This window comes from Mytilus trossulus, chromosome 5, assembly GCF_036588685.1.
Source record: "Mytilus trossulus isolate FHL-02 chromosome 5, PNRI_Mtr1.1.1.hap1, whole genome shotgun sequence".
NCBI classification, from domain to species: domain Eukaryota; kingdom Metazoa; phylum Mollusca; class Bivalvia; order Mytilida; family Mytilidae; genus Mytilus; species Mytilus trossulus.
This window is the reverse complement of record NC_086377.1, coordinates 61,539,360-61,560,468: the sequence shown is the minus strand read 5'-3', so window position 1 is coordinate 61,560,468 and position 21,109 is coordinate 61,539,360. Positions and strand designations below refer to the sequence as shown.

At 33.0% G+C, this 21,109-nt stretch overlaps 1 protein-coding gene across 1 annotated transcript; it reads left to right on the top strand.

Annotated features, from left to right (window-relative positions):
• The first annotated feature begins 6,288 nt into the window (after positions 1–6,288).
• On the top strand, positions 6,289–18,244 carry LOC134719778 (uncharacterized). Its single transcript, XM_063582738.1, has 6 exons — positions 6,289–6,399; positions 10,497–10,596; positions 12,864–12,989; positions 14,189–14,284; positions 16,343–16,437; positions 17,994–18,244. Exons 1-5 carry the CDS (start codon positions 6,352–6,354, stop codon positions 16,423–16,425), a joined length of 453 nt encoding a protein of 150 aa, XP_063438808.1. The 5' UTR covers positions 6,289–6,351; the 3' UTR covers positions 16,426–16,437; positions 17,994–18,244.
• The last annotated feature ends 2,865 nt before the right edge of the window (positions 18,245–21,109 follow it).

The window sequence follows — 21,109 nt, the reverse complement described above, 5'->3', positions numbered from 1 at the left end:
TCATCAGTGACGCTCAGATCAAAATAGTTAAAAAGCCAAACAAATACAAAGTTGAAAAGCATTGAGGATCCAAAATTCCAAAAAATCATAAAAATTGCTTCAAGGTTCAAGCAATACTGATGTTTCTTAATGTAAGGAAATCGAAGGAAAACGGGCCATTTTCTGAGAGAAACAAATCGTCCAACGCCCCTCCTCAATGGGGCCTAAATCGGCGGCCCCAAACCCCTGCCTCCCCTGAATTCGAAACCTAGTTACGGCCCTTTTATATATAAAAAGAAATGGATCTGCAACTGAAATCCCATCTAAACCTTTATCGTATTATCGGTGTAAGTGTTTATGTAAGTAGTTAAAGTATAGTGATTTGATTTTAATGTGGGGGGGGGGAACGACTAAACAGAGTGAATAATAAAAAGGCAGGACAGAGAATACAGATTAAAAAAAAAGGCAGGACAACATTTTTCATCCTAGCCCCCTCCCCCCTATTAAAATCAAATGGCAGCTCCCTAAGTAGTTATTGTATACAGAGTATAGTGATTTGATTTTGATTTTCCATATTGAGTGCATAGCTAAAATATACAATATCTTAAGGGTATATAACAACTTAAGTACCATTATCAATAATAACATATTTATAGGACCTTTAACTACAGTGAAATCTATTTAAACCGAACCTCTTCGGGATCTTAAGATTGTGTCCAGTTTCGGCCTATGTTTGGTTTTGGCCGATATTCGGCAATATAAGGTTCATAACTGACACAATTTGATATGACGGTGCTTAAGAACATGTTTGCTTAAACAGATTTTCGGTTTATGCCGGATTCGGTTAAGACAGGTTTCAATGTATACTAATTATGTATGTCAATTGTCATTATTTAGAAGAAATAACCGTAGGTATTTTAGATTGAGAATAAGTGACATTGCTAACTTACAATTGTTTTTACGAACTGTGATTTCACGTAGCGTTTATCATTGGAAATCATATGTTCATACACCTTGAATACCAGGCGAGCATAGGGCGAGACTCACAAAATAAGTCAATCTGTGAATATATAAAACTCTCGCCTATATCAGTAAAGAAACCTTATGTCACGAGAACAATATGATAAAATTCTATACATACAACTGAAAAAAATGGATTTCACAATACAAGTCGATCTGTGAATATTTATTGACTAGTTTAACGCTCGTCTCTATCAATAAAGTATGACCAGAGGCGGATTTAGGGGGGCAGGCCCCCCCTTTTTTTGGGAAAAAAATTGGTTGCTTATATAGGAAATCACTGAGGCGTGACTGGAGCGGGCCCCCACTTATGGAAATTTCTGGATCCGTCACTGATGGCTTGAGAAAAGTATGACAAGCATTTTATACACACACCTAAAAAAATGAATTTGACAATACAAGTCGATCTGTGAATACTTATTAACTAATTTAACTCTTGCCTATATCAATAAAGTATGCATTGAGAAAAATATGCCATATATTCTATACATGCACCTGAAAAAATGGATTTCACAATACAAGTCGATCTGTGAATACTTATTAACTAATTTAATTCTCGCTTATATCAATAAAGTATGCATTGAGAAAAATATGACATATATTCTATACATGCACCTGAAAAAAATGGATTTCACAATACAAGTCGATCTGTGAATACTTATTAACTAATTTAACTCTCGCCTATATCAATAAAGTATGCATTGAGAAAAATATGCCATATATTCTATACATGCACCTGAAAAAATGAATTTGACAATACAAGTCGATCTGTGAATACTTATTAACTAATTTAATTCTCGCCTATATCAATAAAGTCATCTTCGCTAGCCAAGGGTTACGATCCACTCCCGCTCTCTTCACCCTTGGCGGATTGAGATAATATTTCGGAGACACAAGGTAAGGATTTTTATTGGTTGCAGTAGATACTCGCTGCATCCAATCAAAGAGCGCCTATAACATGATCACGTGTAAATGTTGAAAGTGTTTGTAAACAATTGCCACGTGTTTATTGTGCAACAAGTCTTTACATTACTAAACATAGGACTATATTTAGTGACAACTTGAATGTTTTTAATTAACTTATAGAAGTTTCTGTGTATGTTTCATGCACAAATGCATGAATATTGACATATATTTTCGTTTCCGGCTTTACCAAGTGGTTAGAATCTAGACGCTACCGTGTTTTTATCTCCAAATTGAAGAGTTCAAGTGCTACCATTGGTCAAGAATAATCTATTCGGAATGGGCGTGACTTTAAACTTCCGATAGATGGCGCAACATTGGTATCACAAATGTTGGCTCAATCTGCCAAGGGTGAAGAGAGTGGGAGTGGATCGTAACCCTTGGCTAGCGAAGATGCAATAAAGTATGCATTGAGAAAAATATGACATATATTCTATACATGCACCTGAAAAAATGGATTTCACAATACAAGTCGATCTGTGAATACTTATTAACTAATTTAACTCTCGCCTATATCAATAAAGTATGCATTGAGAAAAATATGCCATATATTCTATACATGCACCTGAAAAAATGAATTTGACAATACAAGTCGATCTGTGAATACTTATTAACTAATTTAATTCTCGCCTATATCAATAAAGTCATCTTCGCTAGCCAAGGGTTACGATCCACTCCCGCTCTCTTCACCCTTGGCGGATTGAGATAATATTTCGGAGACACAAGGTAAGGATTTTTATTGGTTGCAGTAGATACTCGCTGCATCCAATCAAAGAGCGCCTATAACATGATCACGTGTAAATGTTGAAAGTGTTTGTAAACAATTGCCACGTGTTTATTGTGCAACAAGTCTTTACATTACTAAACATAGGACTATATTTAGTGACAACTTGAATGTTTTTAATTAACTTATAGAAGTTTCTGTGTATGTTTCATGCACAAATGCATGAATATTGACATATATTTTCGTTTCCGGCTTTACCAAGTGGTTAGAATCTAGACGCTACCGTGTTTTTATCTCCAAATTGAAGAGTTCAAGTGCTACCATTGGTCAAGAATAATCTATTCGGAATGGGCGTGACTTTAAACTTCCGATAGATGGCGCAACATTGATATCACAAATGTTGGCTCAATCTGCCAAGGGTGAAGAGAGTGGGAGTGGATCGTAACCCTTGGCTAGCGAAGATGCAATAAAGTATGCATTGAGAAAAATATGACATATATTCTATACATGCACCTGAAAAAATGGATTTCACAATACAAGTCGATCTGTGAATACTTATTAACTAATTTAATTCTCGCCTATATCAATAAAGTCATCTTCGCTAGCCAAGGGTTACGATCCACTCCCGCTCTCTTCACCCTTGGCGGATTGAGATAATATTTCGGAGACACAAGGTAAGGATTTTTATTGGTTGCAGTAGATACTCGCTGCATCCAATCAAAGAGCGCCTATAACATGATCACGTGTAAATGTTGAAAGTGTTTGTAAACAATTGCCACGTGTTTATTGTGCAACAAGTCTTTACATTACTAAACATAGGACTATATTTAGTGACAACTTGAATGTTTTTAATTAACTTATAGAAGTTTCTGTGTATGTTTCATGCACAAATGCATGAATATTGACATATATTTTCGTTTCCGGCTTTACCAAGTGGTTAGAATCTAGACGCTACCGTGTTTTTATCTCCAAATTGAAGAGTTCAAGTGCTACCATTGGTCAAGAATAATCTATTCGGAATGGGCGTGACTTTAAACTTCCGATAGATGGCGCAACATTGATATCACAAATGTTGGCTCAATCTGCCAAGGGTGAAGAGAGTGGGAGTGGATCGTAACCCTTGGCTAGCGAAGATGCAATAAAGTATGCATTGAGAAAAATATGACATATATTCTATACATGCACCTGAAAAAATGGATTTCACAATACAAGTCGATCTGTGAATACTTATTAACTAATTTAACTCTCGCCTATATCAATAAAGTATGCATTGAGAAAAATATGCCATATATTCTATACATGCACCTGAAAAAATGAATTTGACAATACAAGTCGATCTGTGAATACTTATTAACTAATTTAATTCTCGCCTATATCAATAAAGTCATCTTCGCTAGCCAAGGGTTACGATCCACTCCCGCTCTCTTCACCCTTGGCGGATTGAGATAATATTTCGGAGACACAAGGTAAGGATTTTTATTGGTTGCAGTAGATACTCGCTGCATCCAATCAAAGAGCGCCTATAACATGATCACGTGTAAATGTTGAAAGTGTTTGTAAACAATTGCCACGTGTTTATTGTGCAACAAGTCTTTACATTACTAAACATAGGACTATATTTAGTGACAACTTGAATGTTTTTAATTAACTTATAGAAGTTTCTGTGTATGTTTCATGCACAAATGCATGAATATTGACATATATTTTCGTTTCCGGCTTTACCAAGTGGTTAGAATCTAGACGCTACCGTGTTTTTATCTCCAAATTGAAGAGTTCAAGTGCTACCATTGGTCAAGAATAATCTATTCGGAATGGGCGTGACTTTAAACTTCCGATAGATGGCGCAACATTGATATCACAAATGTTGGCTCAATCTGCCAAGGGTGAAGAGAGTGGGAGTGGATCGTAACCCTTGGCTAGCGAAGATGCAATAAAGTATGCATTGAGAAAAATATGACATATATTCTATACATGCACCTGAAAAAATGGATTTCACACCACCCTGATGTTTCTCGTAAACTAAAATATTATAGTTTGAGATATTATTTATTGTCCCGAAAGTATATACATTATCCCATTTGGTAATTGAAAAGACCAGTCATAAAAAAATTAAAAAGGCGGAAGAAAAACCATTTTAAATAAATAATTTTGTTTACAAACTAGATTTCGTGGGTACTTAATATAGATAATATTTTGCTTTGAATGCTTACAATAAGATTGATTGATTAATTGTTGGATGCTTAACGTCCAGTGGCAAATAGTTCATGCATGTTTAGGTCGAGAACAAGTTAACAATAAATACAAAAGGTAGGTCTTGTCTTAAAAGAAGCCATTCGGGATGATTGTCAGGTAAATTGGATTGCTACTGGAAAATATGGGTAAAAAATGTATATTGGATAGGGATTGAAATAGCCTTGCAATAGGCCTCTTACGGACCCCTCAAAGATTGTAACGTGCAAAGAGCGTGGCACCCTATATACATGAGGCATCGAATTAAACATCCCCATTCTGACCGGACGTGACTGCGAACTTAAGGGCATACGATACAGTTTTGATCCTGTATTTACAAGTTCATGAAAATTTGCATATAGGTTAGTGTTTACCTGATTAAATAAAATATGTTATAAAAATATACCCTCATGTGCTACTTTTTGAGTAAAATGAGGTCGAAATTTTGTATATTTGCTCAAAATTCTGATTTGTGGCCGTAATTTCTTTTTCGAAAGAAAGACATAACTTTTTTGTAATAGAAGATAAACACAAATTGTCTTTTGTTAAATAATCGGTAATTTCTGTATTTTATAAATATTATAATATGCATTTTTTATTTAGAAATAACTCATATTTATCAAATGTTCATGAGTTGAGGAAAGCACGTCATTTTTTACTGCATGTTTATCAAAATAAAAAAAAAAATCCTCTATTTACAGTTTTATAAAATTTGGGTCACATAATCTCCCTGCAAAATGAAACAAAATGCTGTTTTGAAAAATAGGGGTCCATGAACTCGTTTTCAAATTAAATCAGTTTGAATGATGAAAATCAGTCGAAAAATCCATCTTTGCCCGATATGTCACAGTTTGACGTCGCGAAAATAACAAATTACGTTAGCAACGCCATTACCTTCCCTGTAACTGTATTGTATGCCCTTAATACATCCCGCACAGCAAAACGGCAAAGTAGGGATTTCGGCATAGGGCCAAAAACTATATCCTGTAAATGGCGTACCGTGCAGTAAGTTAGTAATCAAGTGCCATTCGTAACAACTCGGACGATTCCGGATAGAAGTAGAGTAACGGCGTCACCCGAGGATTGACGATTGGACAAGTGTAATACCCAAAAAGTGTTTAGAAGTGGTAAGAGGAAAAGTTGGTTGATTTCTATTAATAAATTTGGTCCAGTATTCTATTTTCTGTAAGCTCCTTTTCAGACAACCCATGGCCCTAAAAATTAATGAAACACAATAATCAATATTTAAAGTGTCTCTAAAGATCAGGTAAGGTCATGAAATTGTCCTAATTACTATCATCTGATCAAAAAAGGCGGGTCCATCGTGCTCACCGGGTATAAAGAGGTCGCGTACCTGACATCATCAGTGTTGCCCGAACTGTATCAAGTAAAACTGGTATATCTTGATTGAGGATATAACACAGCGGAGAATAATAATGTTTCGGATTGCTTTAATATTGTTCATAGTTTATCCAGTTATCCAGGTAAATGATTTGTGTATTCATTTAATTGCTGTTTAGTCATTAATTTAATATTGTTTGTTATTGCTGCATAGTATTCATGTTCATTTACTTTAATTTGTTTGCGTGTTTGTTAGTTTTTATTTATATATTTCTGTTAAAAAGCAAAGTTTGAAATTAAAATTCGCCAAGGAAACTAATGCTGAAATTGACACAATGATCCATAACTGAAAATTTAGGACGATACTCTGAGAAGAAGTGCTACATAAACATTCCAGATAATATGCCCCAGTATTTGAAATTCACACAGCGGCTAAATCGTATTTGTACTATATATTGTCTAAGCTTTAATACTCGACTGAAATCTAGTCAGGTGATATTATTTCAGTGAAAGTCATTTGTAGACGTATGTCATTTTTGCCTTTAATTTTTTTTTTTTACATTAATCAAGCCTTTAATTTCTCTTATAAAATAGTCATTTCGGATAGTTTTACGTTTCGCTACGTGGTATGGGTATGTTAACTTCAACCATTCGGTAATCCTCGGTAAAATCCGCTACTCTCCTTCTATCATTCGATAATCCTCGGTAAAATCCGCTACTCTCCTTCTATCATTCGGTAATCCTCGGTAAAATCCGCTACTCTCCTTCTATCATTCGGCAATCCTCGGTAGAATCCGCTACTCTAGGGTACGGAATCGACCGAGTTGAGACGAATGTAACGAAAACATCACTCTGATAGCGTGTTCGTTGACTTTTTTGAAAATCATGTGACATCTTCTTTTTTTCATCTTCACTTTTTTTTAAAATATTGCTATAACTAAAATTGACTTAATTAAAAATCTAAATTTTGTTGAATCTAATCTTAATTATACCCCAGTCCAATATTAGCTTTACGTGAATTTTTCCAAGTATAAACTGATCATTATGATTAAATCACATTTTTTAAATTTAAACCAATATTTATAGAAAAAAAACTATGTGAGAATATAATGTATGATTTGCAATCATTATTACGATACACCTCTATAATTTCAGAAACATTCAGCACTTAACTATTTTCTACTGGTTTTTTTTTTGTATTGTAACAATATTTTCCAAAGTGAGGGAGGGGTTAAGCACTCACAAACATACACACGTGTGTACCTTCCTAAATCTGGAGACCACCATTTAGTGGTTGTTGTCAGATAAATATCTTTTTTATTTTTTTGTGAAACAATAGGCTTTCGGTTTTCTCGTATTAATTGATTTACATTCTGTCATGTCGAGACCTTTAAAGGATGATGGGGCATTTTATGTCATTGTTAAATGCCATACGGTGACCTGTAATTGCTGAAATCCATGTTATTTTGACAGTTCTTTAGTCTTCTCATTGGAAAGCATACCACGTCTCCTTATTTTCATCATATATTTCAGAATAAAAGAAAAAAGTAAAATCACAAAAACACTGAACTCAGAGGAAAATCAATTAGGAAAGTCCATAATCACATGGCAAAATCAAATAACAAAACGCATCAAAAACGAATGGACAAGAACTGTCATATTCCTGATTTGGTACAGGCATTTTCAAAAGTAGAAAATGGTGGATTAAACCTGGTTCTATAGCGCTAACCCTCTCACTTTAATAACAGTCTCATCAAATTCCGTTATATTTACATGATGTTTTAAATAAACAGTCACAATTAATAAAATAGTCAAAATATGGGTACATCAGTCATCATCGTATAACAATTTTAAAAGGGGACAATTTAAACGAACACAAAAACATCTTCTATCTAGTTTAGTTTAACCAATATTTTTATTCAAATAAATTGAATTGGATTGGGCAACAGGCATAGCCTATGTAAGCCCTCTCCACATCTTCTATCTACGAACACATTAATTGATTTGAGTGTCTGACGTCAGAAAATTTTACACGTCACATAAATTTGTCGTTCAATGTGCATACAAACAGTTTTCAAATTTACATAGGCAATGTAAGCATACAGGGTTAAAAAATCAAAAGTATGTAAGAATAAATTACAGAAATAGACCGATATTAATACTAGTCCAAAAGTTATAGGTAGAATTTATGAGAATCCAAAAATAGTTAATACCACTACGCGATTGAATGATTTTGACGTTAGTGGTTCAACGTATATAGTAATTCATAATAGAAATATATCATAATGACATAGAATAGACCAATATAATAATGACGGGATCGTTTTTGATGCCTTTTTTTGTTTTTTGATTTTGCCATGTGATTATGGACTTTCCAAATTGATTTTCCTCTGAGTTCAGTATTTTTGTGATTTTACTTTTTAAATTACAGAGTCACGTAATAAGAAGAAAAGAAATACAAACAGTCGCATATATAAAAACAAACCACAAAAAAATGAAAGCCAATACAAACACATTGACGAGATGTATAAGTACCGAGCCACGTCAAACTGATATCACATAAAACCATTCAACAGTAAAAGTAATATTAATACTATTACAAAGAAAAATGAAAGAACAATAAAACATGTTGTTAAGATGATAAACAACATCAGTACGTAGAATCTATACATCAAGACCATCGTGTATTATTTGAGAAGTTGATACGGAATATTTATCAACAAGGTCTTGATACCTTCCGATGAACTTTTTTAGAAAAAGGACAGACGTTCTTTGACATATCCCTGGTTCATCAACTTTCTACTCAGACACTGATGACGTTTTACAAAGTCTGAGTAGGAGCTGCAAGCTCTTGAATATCGAATTAGTAGGGAAATATATATCACATATGCAGGTGAAGTTGTTATATTGCTACTAAGGTGGGGAAAATTTATAATTTCAAAATTAAAATCGTCTCGTTTGTCATAGATTCTGGCACTGAGATGATTGTGTAAGTCAAATTCGAGGTATAAGTCTAAAAATGAGGCGGAGGAAGCTGTTTCTGTTGTTTCTTTAATCTCTAGTTCTAGGTCTAGGGGATATATCAATGGAACTCAATCAGAAAAATTTGGATTGTTTATGGAAAGAACATCATCAATATATCTGAAAGTGAAATTAAATAATCTGGCTTCTTTGATTCTCTTGTTTTGACAAGTGTCTGGAGGAACTCCGATTCATATGAAAATAAGAAGAGGTCGGCAAGAAGAGGCGCACAGTTTGTTCCCATGGGAATGCCGACAATTTGTTGGACAAATCTACCTCCAAACTCAACAAATATGTTGTCGATAAGAAGACTTTACATGTACCGCTGGTTTTTAGATTTGTGTGGTGTTAAAGAATTATAAATCACTCATACAATATATACATATGTATAAATTTGCAAAAGCAAATTTACAGATCTAACATTGTTGGGTTGATGTTTAGACGAGTTGTATATCGATATATATATATGTATATAAGTACGTCAGCGACAACTCTAGAACAGATTTATCAATCGGAACACAACCGGTTGTCGAGTTGCTGCCCCTGAATTGGTAATTTCAAGGAAATTTTGTCGTTTTTGATTAATACCTTGAATACTATTATAGATAGAGATACACTGTAATGAACAGCAATAATGTTCAGCAAAGTAAGATCTACAAATAAGTCAGAGTGACTAAAATGGTCAGTTGACCAATAAAGGATATATTGGCCTTTATTGTCATTTTTTACCAATTTTTCGTAAATTTTTGTAATCTTTTACAAAAATCTGCTACTCTAAAACTACTGGGTCAAATTTAACCAATCTCAGTCACAATCATTATTGTGGTATTTAGTTTTAAAAACGTGTGTGGTGACCCAGCCAACTAATCAAGATAGAACAAAGGGGTAAAGATGTAGATTTTGGCATATAACTCTTAAACCCAAGCATTTAGAGCAAATCTGACAGGGTTTATTGTTATCAAGTCAATATATATCTGCCCTGAAAAATTTTAGATGATTTAGACAACTTGATGTTGGGTTGCTGCAAACACATCACAATCACCAAAACACAATTTTGTTATGAATCCATCTGTTTCCTTTGTTTAATATAGACATAAACCAAGGTGAGCGACACAGGCTCTTTAGAGCCTCTAGTTTTAGAATGAACTACCACTTCCTATATGTAAGAAAATAAACTTGTTATACCATTCAAATGTTTGATATCTTAATCATTTATAAGGTTAATGGCAGAATAAGCAGCCAACTTTCGGTTGACAAAGAAGATGATAGTCTTTTAAATCTAAAAGAACGTCTTTACGAATTGATGTTGGAAGATCGTGGTAAGTAACTTTATAAGGAGGCCCTCAAATGTGTGTTAAAGTAATCACATAATCACATTTGTTTGCTTATATAATGACATTTTGGTCCTCTATGCTCTTCAACTTCGTACTGTATTTGGCCTTTTTAATATTTTTTTTTATTCGAGCGTCACTGATGAGTCTGCTGTAGATGAAACGCGCGTCTGGCGTAAAAAACTTTATAGCTTGTTGATTGGTGTGAGCCAATGCTCCGTGTTGAAGACCGTAAATCGATCTATAATGGTTTACTTTTTTTTAAATTGTTATCTGGATGGAGAGTTGTCTCATTGACACTCACACCGCATCTTCTTATATTCATAATCATCAATACAGACTAGATTATTAAATATTTAGTCTGATAATCAAATAATCACGATGAATTAATCAAGAGGGGGGGGGGGTCTGTAAGGAAAGTCCATTTTCATTCATCGAAATCTGACTCTTTTTTGTGAGCCAGGAAAAAATCTCATAGGGAGGTCATGTCAAACGGAAAAACTATATTACTGTTACTAAATTTCAGATTTATTTAGCAAAGATAGAACAACTTGTATTCGCAAATTTATGATTTATTTAGCAAAGATAAAACAACTTGTATTCGCAAATTTATGATTTATTTAGCAAAGATAGAACAACTTGTATTCGCAAATTTATGATTTATTTAGCAAAGATAGAACAACTTGTATTCGCAAATTTATGATTTATTTAGCAAAGATAGAACAACTTGTATTCGCAAATTTATGATTTATTTAGCAAAGATAGAACAACTTGTATTCGCAAATTTATGATTTATTTAGCAAAGATAGAACAACTTGTATTCGCAAATTTATGAAACGAGCACTGTGTATTGTGCGGGATATTACACGTGTTTTTACGTCGTGTATGGGATTATGGATTAGAACATTCTAAAAAACTTTGAAACTTGAATTAACCCACGTGTATAAATATGCAAACTCAAAAGCCCAAAACACGTCAAACTAATGGATAACAACTATAATACCTGTATATTGTTCCTGACTTGTACAGCCATTGTCTTATGTAAAAATATGATAAATTACATCTGGTTTTATAGCTAGCTAAACCTCTCACTATATGATGTGTTTATTTACAACCAGGTGCACTAGGTCGATGCAACTGTTGGTTGAGATTTATTACCCCGAGGGTATCACCAGCCCAGTAGTCAGCACCTCTGTGTTGAATTGTGTAATCATTGATATGTTCATAATTATAAATTTACTGATAACAAAATTTAGATTTTTTGAAATACTAAGGCTTTTCTACCTTCGGAATACATTACCTTAGCTGTATTTTGCAAAACTTTTAGGAATGTTGGTCCTCAATGCTCTTTAACTTCGTACTTTATTTGGCCTTTTAAAAATTGTTTGATTCGAGTGTCACTGATGAGTCTGCTGTAGATGAAACGCGCGTCTGTCGTAAATATAAAATTTCAATCCTTGTATCTATGATGAATTCATTTGTATGGCATTCGAATAAAATTCCATTAAAATTGACAACAATGTGTGCACAAAACAAAGAGATCATGCCAAGAAATTGACTCCTATTAAATTCTACAAACATTTCATGGAGCAAATTACTAGTACATGGATGATTAATATTGACCTTTTTGAATATAGCCGTAATTTTAGCGACACATACACAAATGAAGGCAATAGTAGACTGGTATACCGCTGTTCGAAATTCATTAATCGATTGAGTGAAAAAAAAAAAATTCCGGGTTGCAAACTAAAACTCAGCAAAACACATCAAATGAAAGAGGATCACTACGACACAACAGAAACACAACACTATAATGTAACACACACACTGACAGAAACGATTTATTATACAACATTGGCCATTTTCATGACCTGGAACAGGACGTTTTGAGAAGTAAATGGTGGGTTGGTCATAACTTAATTTGTTGAATGAAATGATATCTTTATCTTCTAATTGGTGCCGTAAGAGGTCTACCAAAATTTAAAGCAAAGTTTTGTTTTAGAATGATATCGTATAGCGGGTCATTTTCGCGGGTATAAAATTTCGCGATTTTCATTGAATATGGAATACGAAAAATTTTGGCGGTTATTATTTTGGCGGATTCAACATTTTTAACATTACCTTTGCATGTACACTTTTAAATTGGCGGAATTTATTTTGGCGATTTTGTTCTATCCGCGAAAATAAGCGAAAATTTACACCCCGCGAAAATAACCCGCTATACGGTAATACATGTGTACTATTTTACGTTATAGAGATTTATTCCTGTGGAATACAAGATGCCTATTTGAACTGTGCAAATATAAATTTCTGCCAATATAGCAACATATGTCCAAAAGGTCAGCATTGTTGTTCGACGACTTCATGTGGAAATATTTGTCGTAAGTATTTATATTTATACATCAGTAACTTGAGAATTCCGACACCATGCTTTGTCCGACATTTTTTATCCGGCGCCATAAAGTGTCGGTTAACAAATCTTTTTGATATTTGACGTAATGTATCCTCTGATTTGCTGACAGTGCTTTGTTTATATTGGCTGAAAGACATAATTTTTTATATGACCGTGACGTCATCAACATTTTTCCCAGTAGTCAGCACTGGTGTGTGAGAATGAATATCTATTATATGATCGCTGTTATAAATTTACTTTTTGGCAAAGTCCATGTTTGAATTATTTGAAATACTTATTTTCTTATACAAATTAATGTACCAGGCATTGATTACCTTAGCCGTAATTGGCGCAACTTTTTCGAAGTTTCGTGTCCTAAAAGCTATTCAACCCATTTACTTGTTTGGCTTTCTAACTATTTTGATCTGAGCGTCACTGATACGTCTTGTGTAGACAAATCTCGTGATTGACTTATTAAATAACAAGTCTGGTACCTTGATAGCTATTGACAATCAATTATGAAAGGGATGATTTCAACTTCCCAATTATTAATTCCTTAATTCCCAGCAGTAACTTACCATCTGCTCCGTCGTATGGTGTGTTTATATCTCAATTCATACGTTATTCTCATGCATGTTTACTATATAGACATTATGCAATGAAACCTGGCTAAAACGAATACTGCATAAACCGAATACCTGTATAAACAAAACATGTTCTTACGCACCGTCATATCAAATTGTATGCGTTGTGAACCTGATAGAACCGAACATCGATCAAAGCCGAACAAAATCTTAAGTCTTTTAAGTCTTAAGTCTTAGGTTCGGGTTAAACAGGTTTCACTGTATGTAGAAGTGTGCTCCTTACGCAGAAACTGCCCCAACAGGAGTTATGAGTAGGATAGATCCAACATAATACTCCATAAGGTGTTTGGACACCATTTCGAATTGGTTGAGCTATAAAATGTTTCTGTATCTTAACAAACTAATGACATTTTACCATCATGTTAGCTACGTCTTAGATTGAAGTTAAAATCTATATCGTCTGTATAAAGTTTTAGATTGCATGATATTGAAGTAAGTGCTCATTAATAACTTTTTGCATTCATGTTTTCTTAAACAATTAAAAATCTTGATTTATATAACAGATGTTTACATGTTATATTTCAATATTGTTTTATTTTTGCAGTCTGCAAACCAACCCCCGATAACTGTCCGAAATATTGTACATATGGATATAAGACAGGACCAGATGGCTGTTATATTTGTGACTGTAATCCGATTAGTATGTATCTTCACTTTTTAAAGGGGTATTCATATGTAAAGGTAGATTCATTGATAGGGGGAATAACTCTGCAGGGAGATAACTGTTCACAGTTTTGTCGATATAAGACAGGATCAGAGGGCTGTTATACTTGTGATTTAATCTAATATGTGTGTATCTCCATTCTAAAAGTGGTAGACATAGGTAAATGGAGATTGATTTATAGGGGGAATAAACCTGCAAGGGAAATAACTGTTCACAGTTATGTCGATATAAGACAGGATCAGAGGGCTGTTATACTTGTGATTGTTATCCAATAAGCTTATATCTCCATTCCTAAAGGGGTAGACATAGGTAAAGGGATATTCAATTATAGCGGGAATAGCTCTGCAAGGGAGATATGTAGAAACGGATATAAGACCGGAAGAGAGAGCTGTTATACTTGTGATTGTAATCCTATAAGTTTGTATCTCCATTCCTAAAGGGATAGACATAGGTAAAGGGAGATGCATTTATAGGGGGAATAACTCTACAAGGGAAATAATTGTACATATGTGTGTAGAAACGGATATAAGACAGGATGAGAGGGCTGTTACATTTATACTTGTGATTGTAAATCTATAAGTTTGTATCTCCATTCCTGAAGGGGTAGACATAGGTAAAGGGAGATTCATTTATAGGGGGAATAACTTTACAAGGGAGATAATTGCACATATGTTTGTAGAAACAGATATAAGACAGGATGAGAGGGCTGTTACATTTATACTTGTGATTGTAATCCGATAAGTTTGTATCTCCATTCCTAAAGGGGTAGACATGGGTAAAGGGAGATTCATTTATAGGGGAATAACTCTGTAATGGAGAGAACTGTTCGCCGTTTTGTCGATACAAGACAGGATAAAAGGGCTGTTATACTTGTTATTGTAATCCAATAAGTTTGTATCTTCATTCTTAAAGGGGTAGACATAGGTAAATGAAGATTCATTTTAGGGGAGATAACTCTGCAAGAGAGATACTTTGTACATATGTTTGTAGAAACGGGTATAAGACGGGGACAGATGATTTTCATACATGTGATTGTAATCTGATAAGTATGTTTTTTTCGTTCTTAAAGGGGTAGCCATAGCTTAATGGAGATTCATTTAAAGGGGAGACAACTCTCAAAGGTTGATAATTGCACAGATCTATGTTTGTATATAGGCATACAAGACGGGGACATATGGTTGTTAAACGTGTGATTTTAATCAAATTAGTATGTATCTCCATTCTTAAAGGGGTAAACATTGGTTAATGGAGATTCTTTTATAAGAGTGATAACTCTTAACGGCAGATACTGTTTCAGTTGTTTGTAGATAGGGATACAAGACGGGGACAGATGGTTGTTATATGTGGGGTTGAGTATCAAAAGGAGGCTCTGGTTTAAGAAAACGCATTTTACTAGAAAAGTACACAATTCAAGGTCTCCTTACATTCTTGCGTATACGTATATTTTTATATATGGTAATGTACAGAATCCAAGTATGTACCCAAACGAGGCTCTTTTGTAAAATTACGTTCTTTCCTTGAATAATGTATTTAAAACTTCCCACTTTACGATAAACGCCATTAGAACATGCGCCATACAACATACATAATACACTTTTCCATTTCTCCTACCTTATTCGAAGAATGCGATATGAGCACACCAAATTCACCATACATAATTACTAATTACGGCATATGCCATTCCCCATACATCTTACCATATTTCTTATTTGAGTCCTGCAATATTTTTCAATATTTTTAATATTTTCACCATTCAAAACTGCTAAAAATGTAACGTGTTTGAGAGTTGTAATGATTGTCAATGAAACTACTAGCAATAAAAACAAAAACAAAAAGCGTACACCAAAACGTTCTTAAACGGTAAATTAGACATTTCTTGACCAAAAAATTAAATTAATAAACAATAGGTGTGAACAATTACAAGTCGTTAATAACCAACAAACCATTAAAAAAATACCAAGTTTCCTGTTTATGAACGCCATGAATATATTTCGACTACAATATGACAAATTTTAATTATAATATTTTATTCAGATTTGAAACGACTTCTTAGAAGGATTCTTGACAAAAAAGAAAAGCAGCCAACTCATGCAGTTGCAGAGAGAATAATACATTAGAACGTTATACAGGTAAAACAATATAATCAATTTTGGATGATTTTTTGACAAGTATTTTATGCCACTTTCATCCTTTTATGTACCACAACGAGGCTCTTTCGTAAAAAGACGTACTTTCTTTACGTCAGATTCATTTCTCTGGATTTATCTTCGAAATCCAGGGAAAAACCCAGAGAAACGGTACATGCAACGAATATCCAAATCCATTATTCTTTTAACTATGTATAGAGTCTAGTTTATTTTGTCAGGTTTTAAAGAATTTACGTCCAGCAATCATGTATTAAAATTCTTTATTATGTATAAGGTATTGAACAAATATACATTTTAGTTTAAAATCAAAATAATTGAAATCTTACTAAAGACAAATATGAATAACAAAACGACAGTTACATGTATCATTGAAAGAAAATAAAAAGAAACCTCGAACGTTATAAATATAAACATATAAAAATTATAAGTACATTTTAAAAAAAACCCACTTACATGAATTTAGAGAGACGAGGAGTCTGCAAATGTCACATGTGAACTTTTATTGTCTCTTCATATTATCGTCTTTACAAATACCCTAAACCAAAACTCTGTTTAAATTGAACCTCTTCGGGGCTTTAAATTTAGTTTAGTTTTAACCGATGTTCGGTTTTATCAAGTTAATAACGCATGCCATTTGATATGACAGTGCTTAAAGTCATAAGAAACGAGTGACCGGTGAAAAATAATGTTCTTCCAATTCTTGAACTAATGCATACAAACATATTAAACTTAGTCTTCTGTGAACGAATTTATTATTTTTTTCGTGTAAATTTCGTATAATCGTAATTTTTTTTTCAATCGGTCAGTGTTGTTGTGAAAATATGGCAGGTAATTAAAGTTCGTGTTTTGAAGCCGGAGTTTAACGATGGTCACCTGTTTGTCAACAATCGACAAAAAATAAACAAAAAAGCATGGAAGAGAGCACGTGTTTAACATGTAAATTCAGATAATAGTTTATTTCAAGGACATCCATGCGTATTGTGATCACCGGATTTTTACGAGATGGGTCACACTGAGGTCACTTTGCATACGGAAAATATGTCGGGGGAATAGCTTGCTGGAAGGAAGCAATTAAAATAAAGTAAACTTCTTCTAAATATGAATAAATTAAAGAATTTTCTTCAGAAAAAAGTATCTGTCAATAAGTTTTATAATGAAAACTATCCATTAAGTTATAAAAAACATATGCATTATTTTTTTTTATTTGAGGTTTCTTATGACTTTAAGAACATATTTGGTTTCAAAAAATAAAATCACAAAAATACTGAACTTATAGGAAAATCAATTCGGAAAATCCATAATCACATGGCAAAATCAAATAACAAAACGCACCAAAAACGAATGGACAAGCGTGGATTAATCCTTGTGCTATAGCACTAACCCTCTCACTTTAATAACAGTCTCATCAAATCAACAGGTTTTCAGTTTATGCAAGATTCGGCTAAGCGAGATGTCATTGCATCATCTTTACAAATAACCAAACACCATACATCTGTATAATCATGAATACATTGTGTGTAATTTTGTTTCTTTTATAGGTAGGGAGTAGAGAAATACCATTAAAAAAAGAAGACAGAATCAACATTAACGTATAATTTACGGAACATTTATATATTTCGCAGATACATGAACCATAATTATGATAAAAAGAGTTGATCACATTTTTCGATCAAACTGACTTCTGAGTAACGGACAAACCACAAAATAAACATGTCAAATGTGAATTGAAAATTAGATTATACGAGTTTCTTATATACTAGGTTCCTAATTTTGTCAGTTTTTTTTTTAAAGGGAGACGGATTTATATTAGTTTTTTTTGTTTCCGAATCCCTGTATTTATATTGTATAATTATATTTCATGCAGTTTTTGAATAAATATTGTTTAAACTAACGTATAATTCAGTCAAACATAACATTCTTATGAAATAAGTTAGTTACGCCATGCTTAAAATACAATAGAGTTAACTCCGAATTTTCTTATCTCGTAATCATTTTGAATGTTATAATTCATATAATAAAGTAATTAAATATTGTGTATTTTGGTTTATGGTTTTATTTAATTTTGGGAAAATATATATATATAAAAGGTACCATACTGTGAAGGAAAATAGCAAAATTAAAAGCTTAAACATACCATACGAATGGATTACGACTTCATAAATCTGACTTGAGATAGGCGTTTTTTTAATGATGGGAATGGTGGAATAAACCTAGTTTTTACGCTCACTATTTCTAATATTTTTAATAATATGCGTATTTTTCCGTAGCACCACTTGAGTTCATTGCAGGGTTTTAGTTCGGGTCAAGTTGTTCTTTTTTCTATGTTGTGTGTTGTGTACTGTTGTTTGCCATGTCGTTGTTTTTCGTCTTTTTTTTTACTAGCCACAAATCCAGTTTTTTTTATTAAAACGTCATGTACCAAGTCAGGAAAATTGCCAGTGTTATATTATTGTTCGTTTCTGTGTGTGTCGCATTTTAGTGTTGGGTTTCTGTTGTGTCGTTGTTCTCTTATATTTGTTGTGTAACCCTGATTAGTTATTTTTTCTCAATCGTTGTAAGCATTTCGTACAGCGTTATACTACGGTTGCTTTTATTCATTTCGTCTTATTAAAGACACCAATGTAAGTAACAACATCTGTATTTCATTTTCCCAAGGTGGCACAAAACAAATTAAGGGAAGGCAAATCATAATACAAAATGACGTGAATAGAATTTAAGTACCAAGAGTACTGATGCACAACAAAAAATATAGTACAGTTACTTCTATTGGTCATACCTGTTAATTGTACATGCGTTTCTTTACGTCTATATCGTTATGCCAATTTGTCATACTGTTTTGTGATGATAGCAAGATTACATCCACACTTTCTTCTGAAATATGAGAGATATGAAACGCTCATGCTACATCCTTATTTTACATGGCATTGGTATGAAGCACTCCGATTGGGTCTTTTTTTCTAAATATGATGCGAGACTCGTCGTAGTCTCATGTAAGAAGACTTACTAATAGTTTCAAATACGTTAAAACTAAATCGTATTTTATGTTTTTGTTTGCTTTGTCGTGTATTCACCCCGTATACGTGGTATCACTACTTATCCATTTCACACGATTGAATTCCTCATTTTAGAAAGCTATCTTCTTCTTAAGTTAGCAATAAACAGTCAACAAAAAATATGAAAACTTGCCCTCATTAATGCATGTTTTTTATTGCAATATTAATATAAAAATGAAGATGTAGTATAATTGCCAATGAGACAACTATCCACAAAAGACCAAAATGTCACAGACATAACCAACTATAGGTCACCGTACGGCCTTCAGCAATAAGCAAAGCCCATAACGCAAAGTCAGCTATAACAGGCATTACGCCTACTGTGTGTGTGTCATATTTGTGCATATGGATGTAATCAGAATCTACCAGAGATTATGTATCAAGTATATAAAATGGTAAAATATAATTTCTTTTCGATGTATCCTTGGCAACAATCTGAATTTATTTGCTATATAATATTGTAAAAAAGATGTCACATATTTCCCAATGATGTGGCTTAAAGTAGAATTTCAATCGCTAGAAGTAATACCTTTTCTCAAACTGTTTTCAAATATATTTCAGGAAATCCAATGAAAACAATATGTCTTTCATATATTTTTTTGATAAAATTGCGTCAAAATCTTGGTAGAGAAAATTTTTTAAAAAGTGTTTATTTACATAACATTGATTTCTGGACCAATGGCCTATCTTACTATGAAAACGTGGAGAGTCACACAGAAAATAGTCCATAAAACATATAAAAAATAATCTTGATGTTTTTATAAACAATCTTTCAAGGCTTAGTACTCAGTTGTCTAAAAAAGAATTTGATTACACAATTAGTTTTATGTATGAAAAATCCACTGAGGCCAAAATGCGAAACCATACTCCTAACTGTGTATTGTTACCAAAAATACCTGTTTAAGTCGCTATTTTAAAATCTAATGCTTACTGATGAGTCTTCGATAGACGAAACGCGCGTCTGGCGTAAATATAAAACTTTTATCCTGGTATCTATGATGAGTTTATTTGGGTAATATTTCCAAAAGCGTATACCAACACGTTGTTATTAGTTTAAAACGTGATAAACAATGGAAATTCAACTAATGACGTAACATCATTTTCATTCATTGTGTCAGCTGTTATAAATTTCCCCTTTTTACATTTTCCCAAGAGTCCTTTTTTTATTGTTACACCACGTACACACTGAAAGTTTTCAAAGTTTGAATTACAGAAGGTATCGCAACGTACCAAACTATTCAAAGTAGCGAAACAGTTCAGTAACAAAAAAAAAACATTTCTATTTATTAATATTTAATTTTTGTATGGCTTAACTTTGATATTGGGTTTAAGACAACCGTATCAATTTTTTTGAAAATGACAACAATTGTTTTAAATTGTAACGTTTAAAGACGGACTACCCGTAAAAGAATATTTAATTACTTTTAAATTTCAATCAGTGACTAAAAATATTATATTTGTTAATTAAATAATTATTGTCGTTTCTGAAACTCATATTTCCATACAATTATGTTGTCAATGTACAAAGTAACTATGCATGAATGACCACAAGGACAACATTGCAGTGATGATATTAGTTTTTTTATCTACTGATATTTCAT

Coding starts and splice junctions, on each gene's coding strand:
- LOC134719778 (XM_063582738.1), top strand. CDS start 6,352: ATGTTTCGGATTGCTTTAATATTGTTCATAGTTTATCCAGTTATCCAG. Junction 12,990..14,188: donor TTCATGTGGAAATATTTGTC/GTAAGTATTTAT, acceptor TTATTTTTGCAG/TCTGCAAACCAACCCCCGAT. Junction 14,285..16,342: donor TTGTGACTGTAATCCGATTA/GTATGTATCTTC, acceptor TATTTTATTCAG/ATTTGAAACGACTTCTTAGA.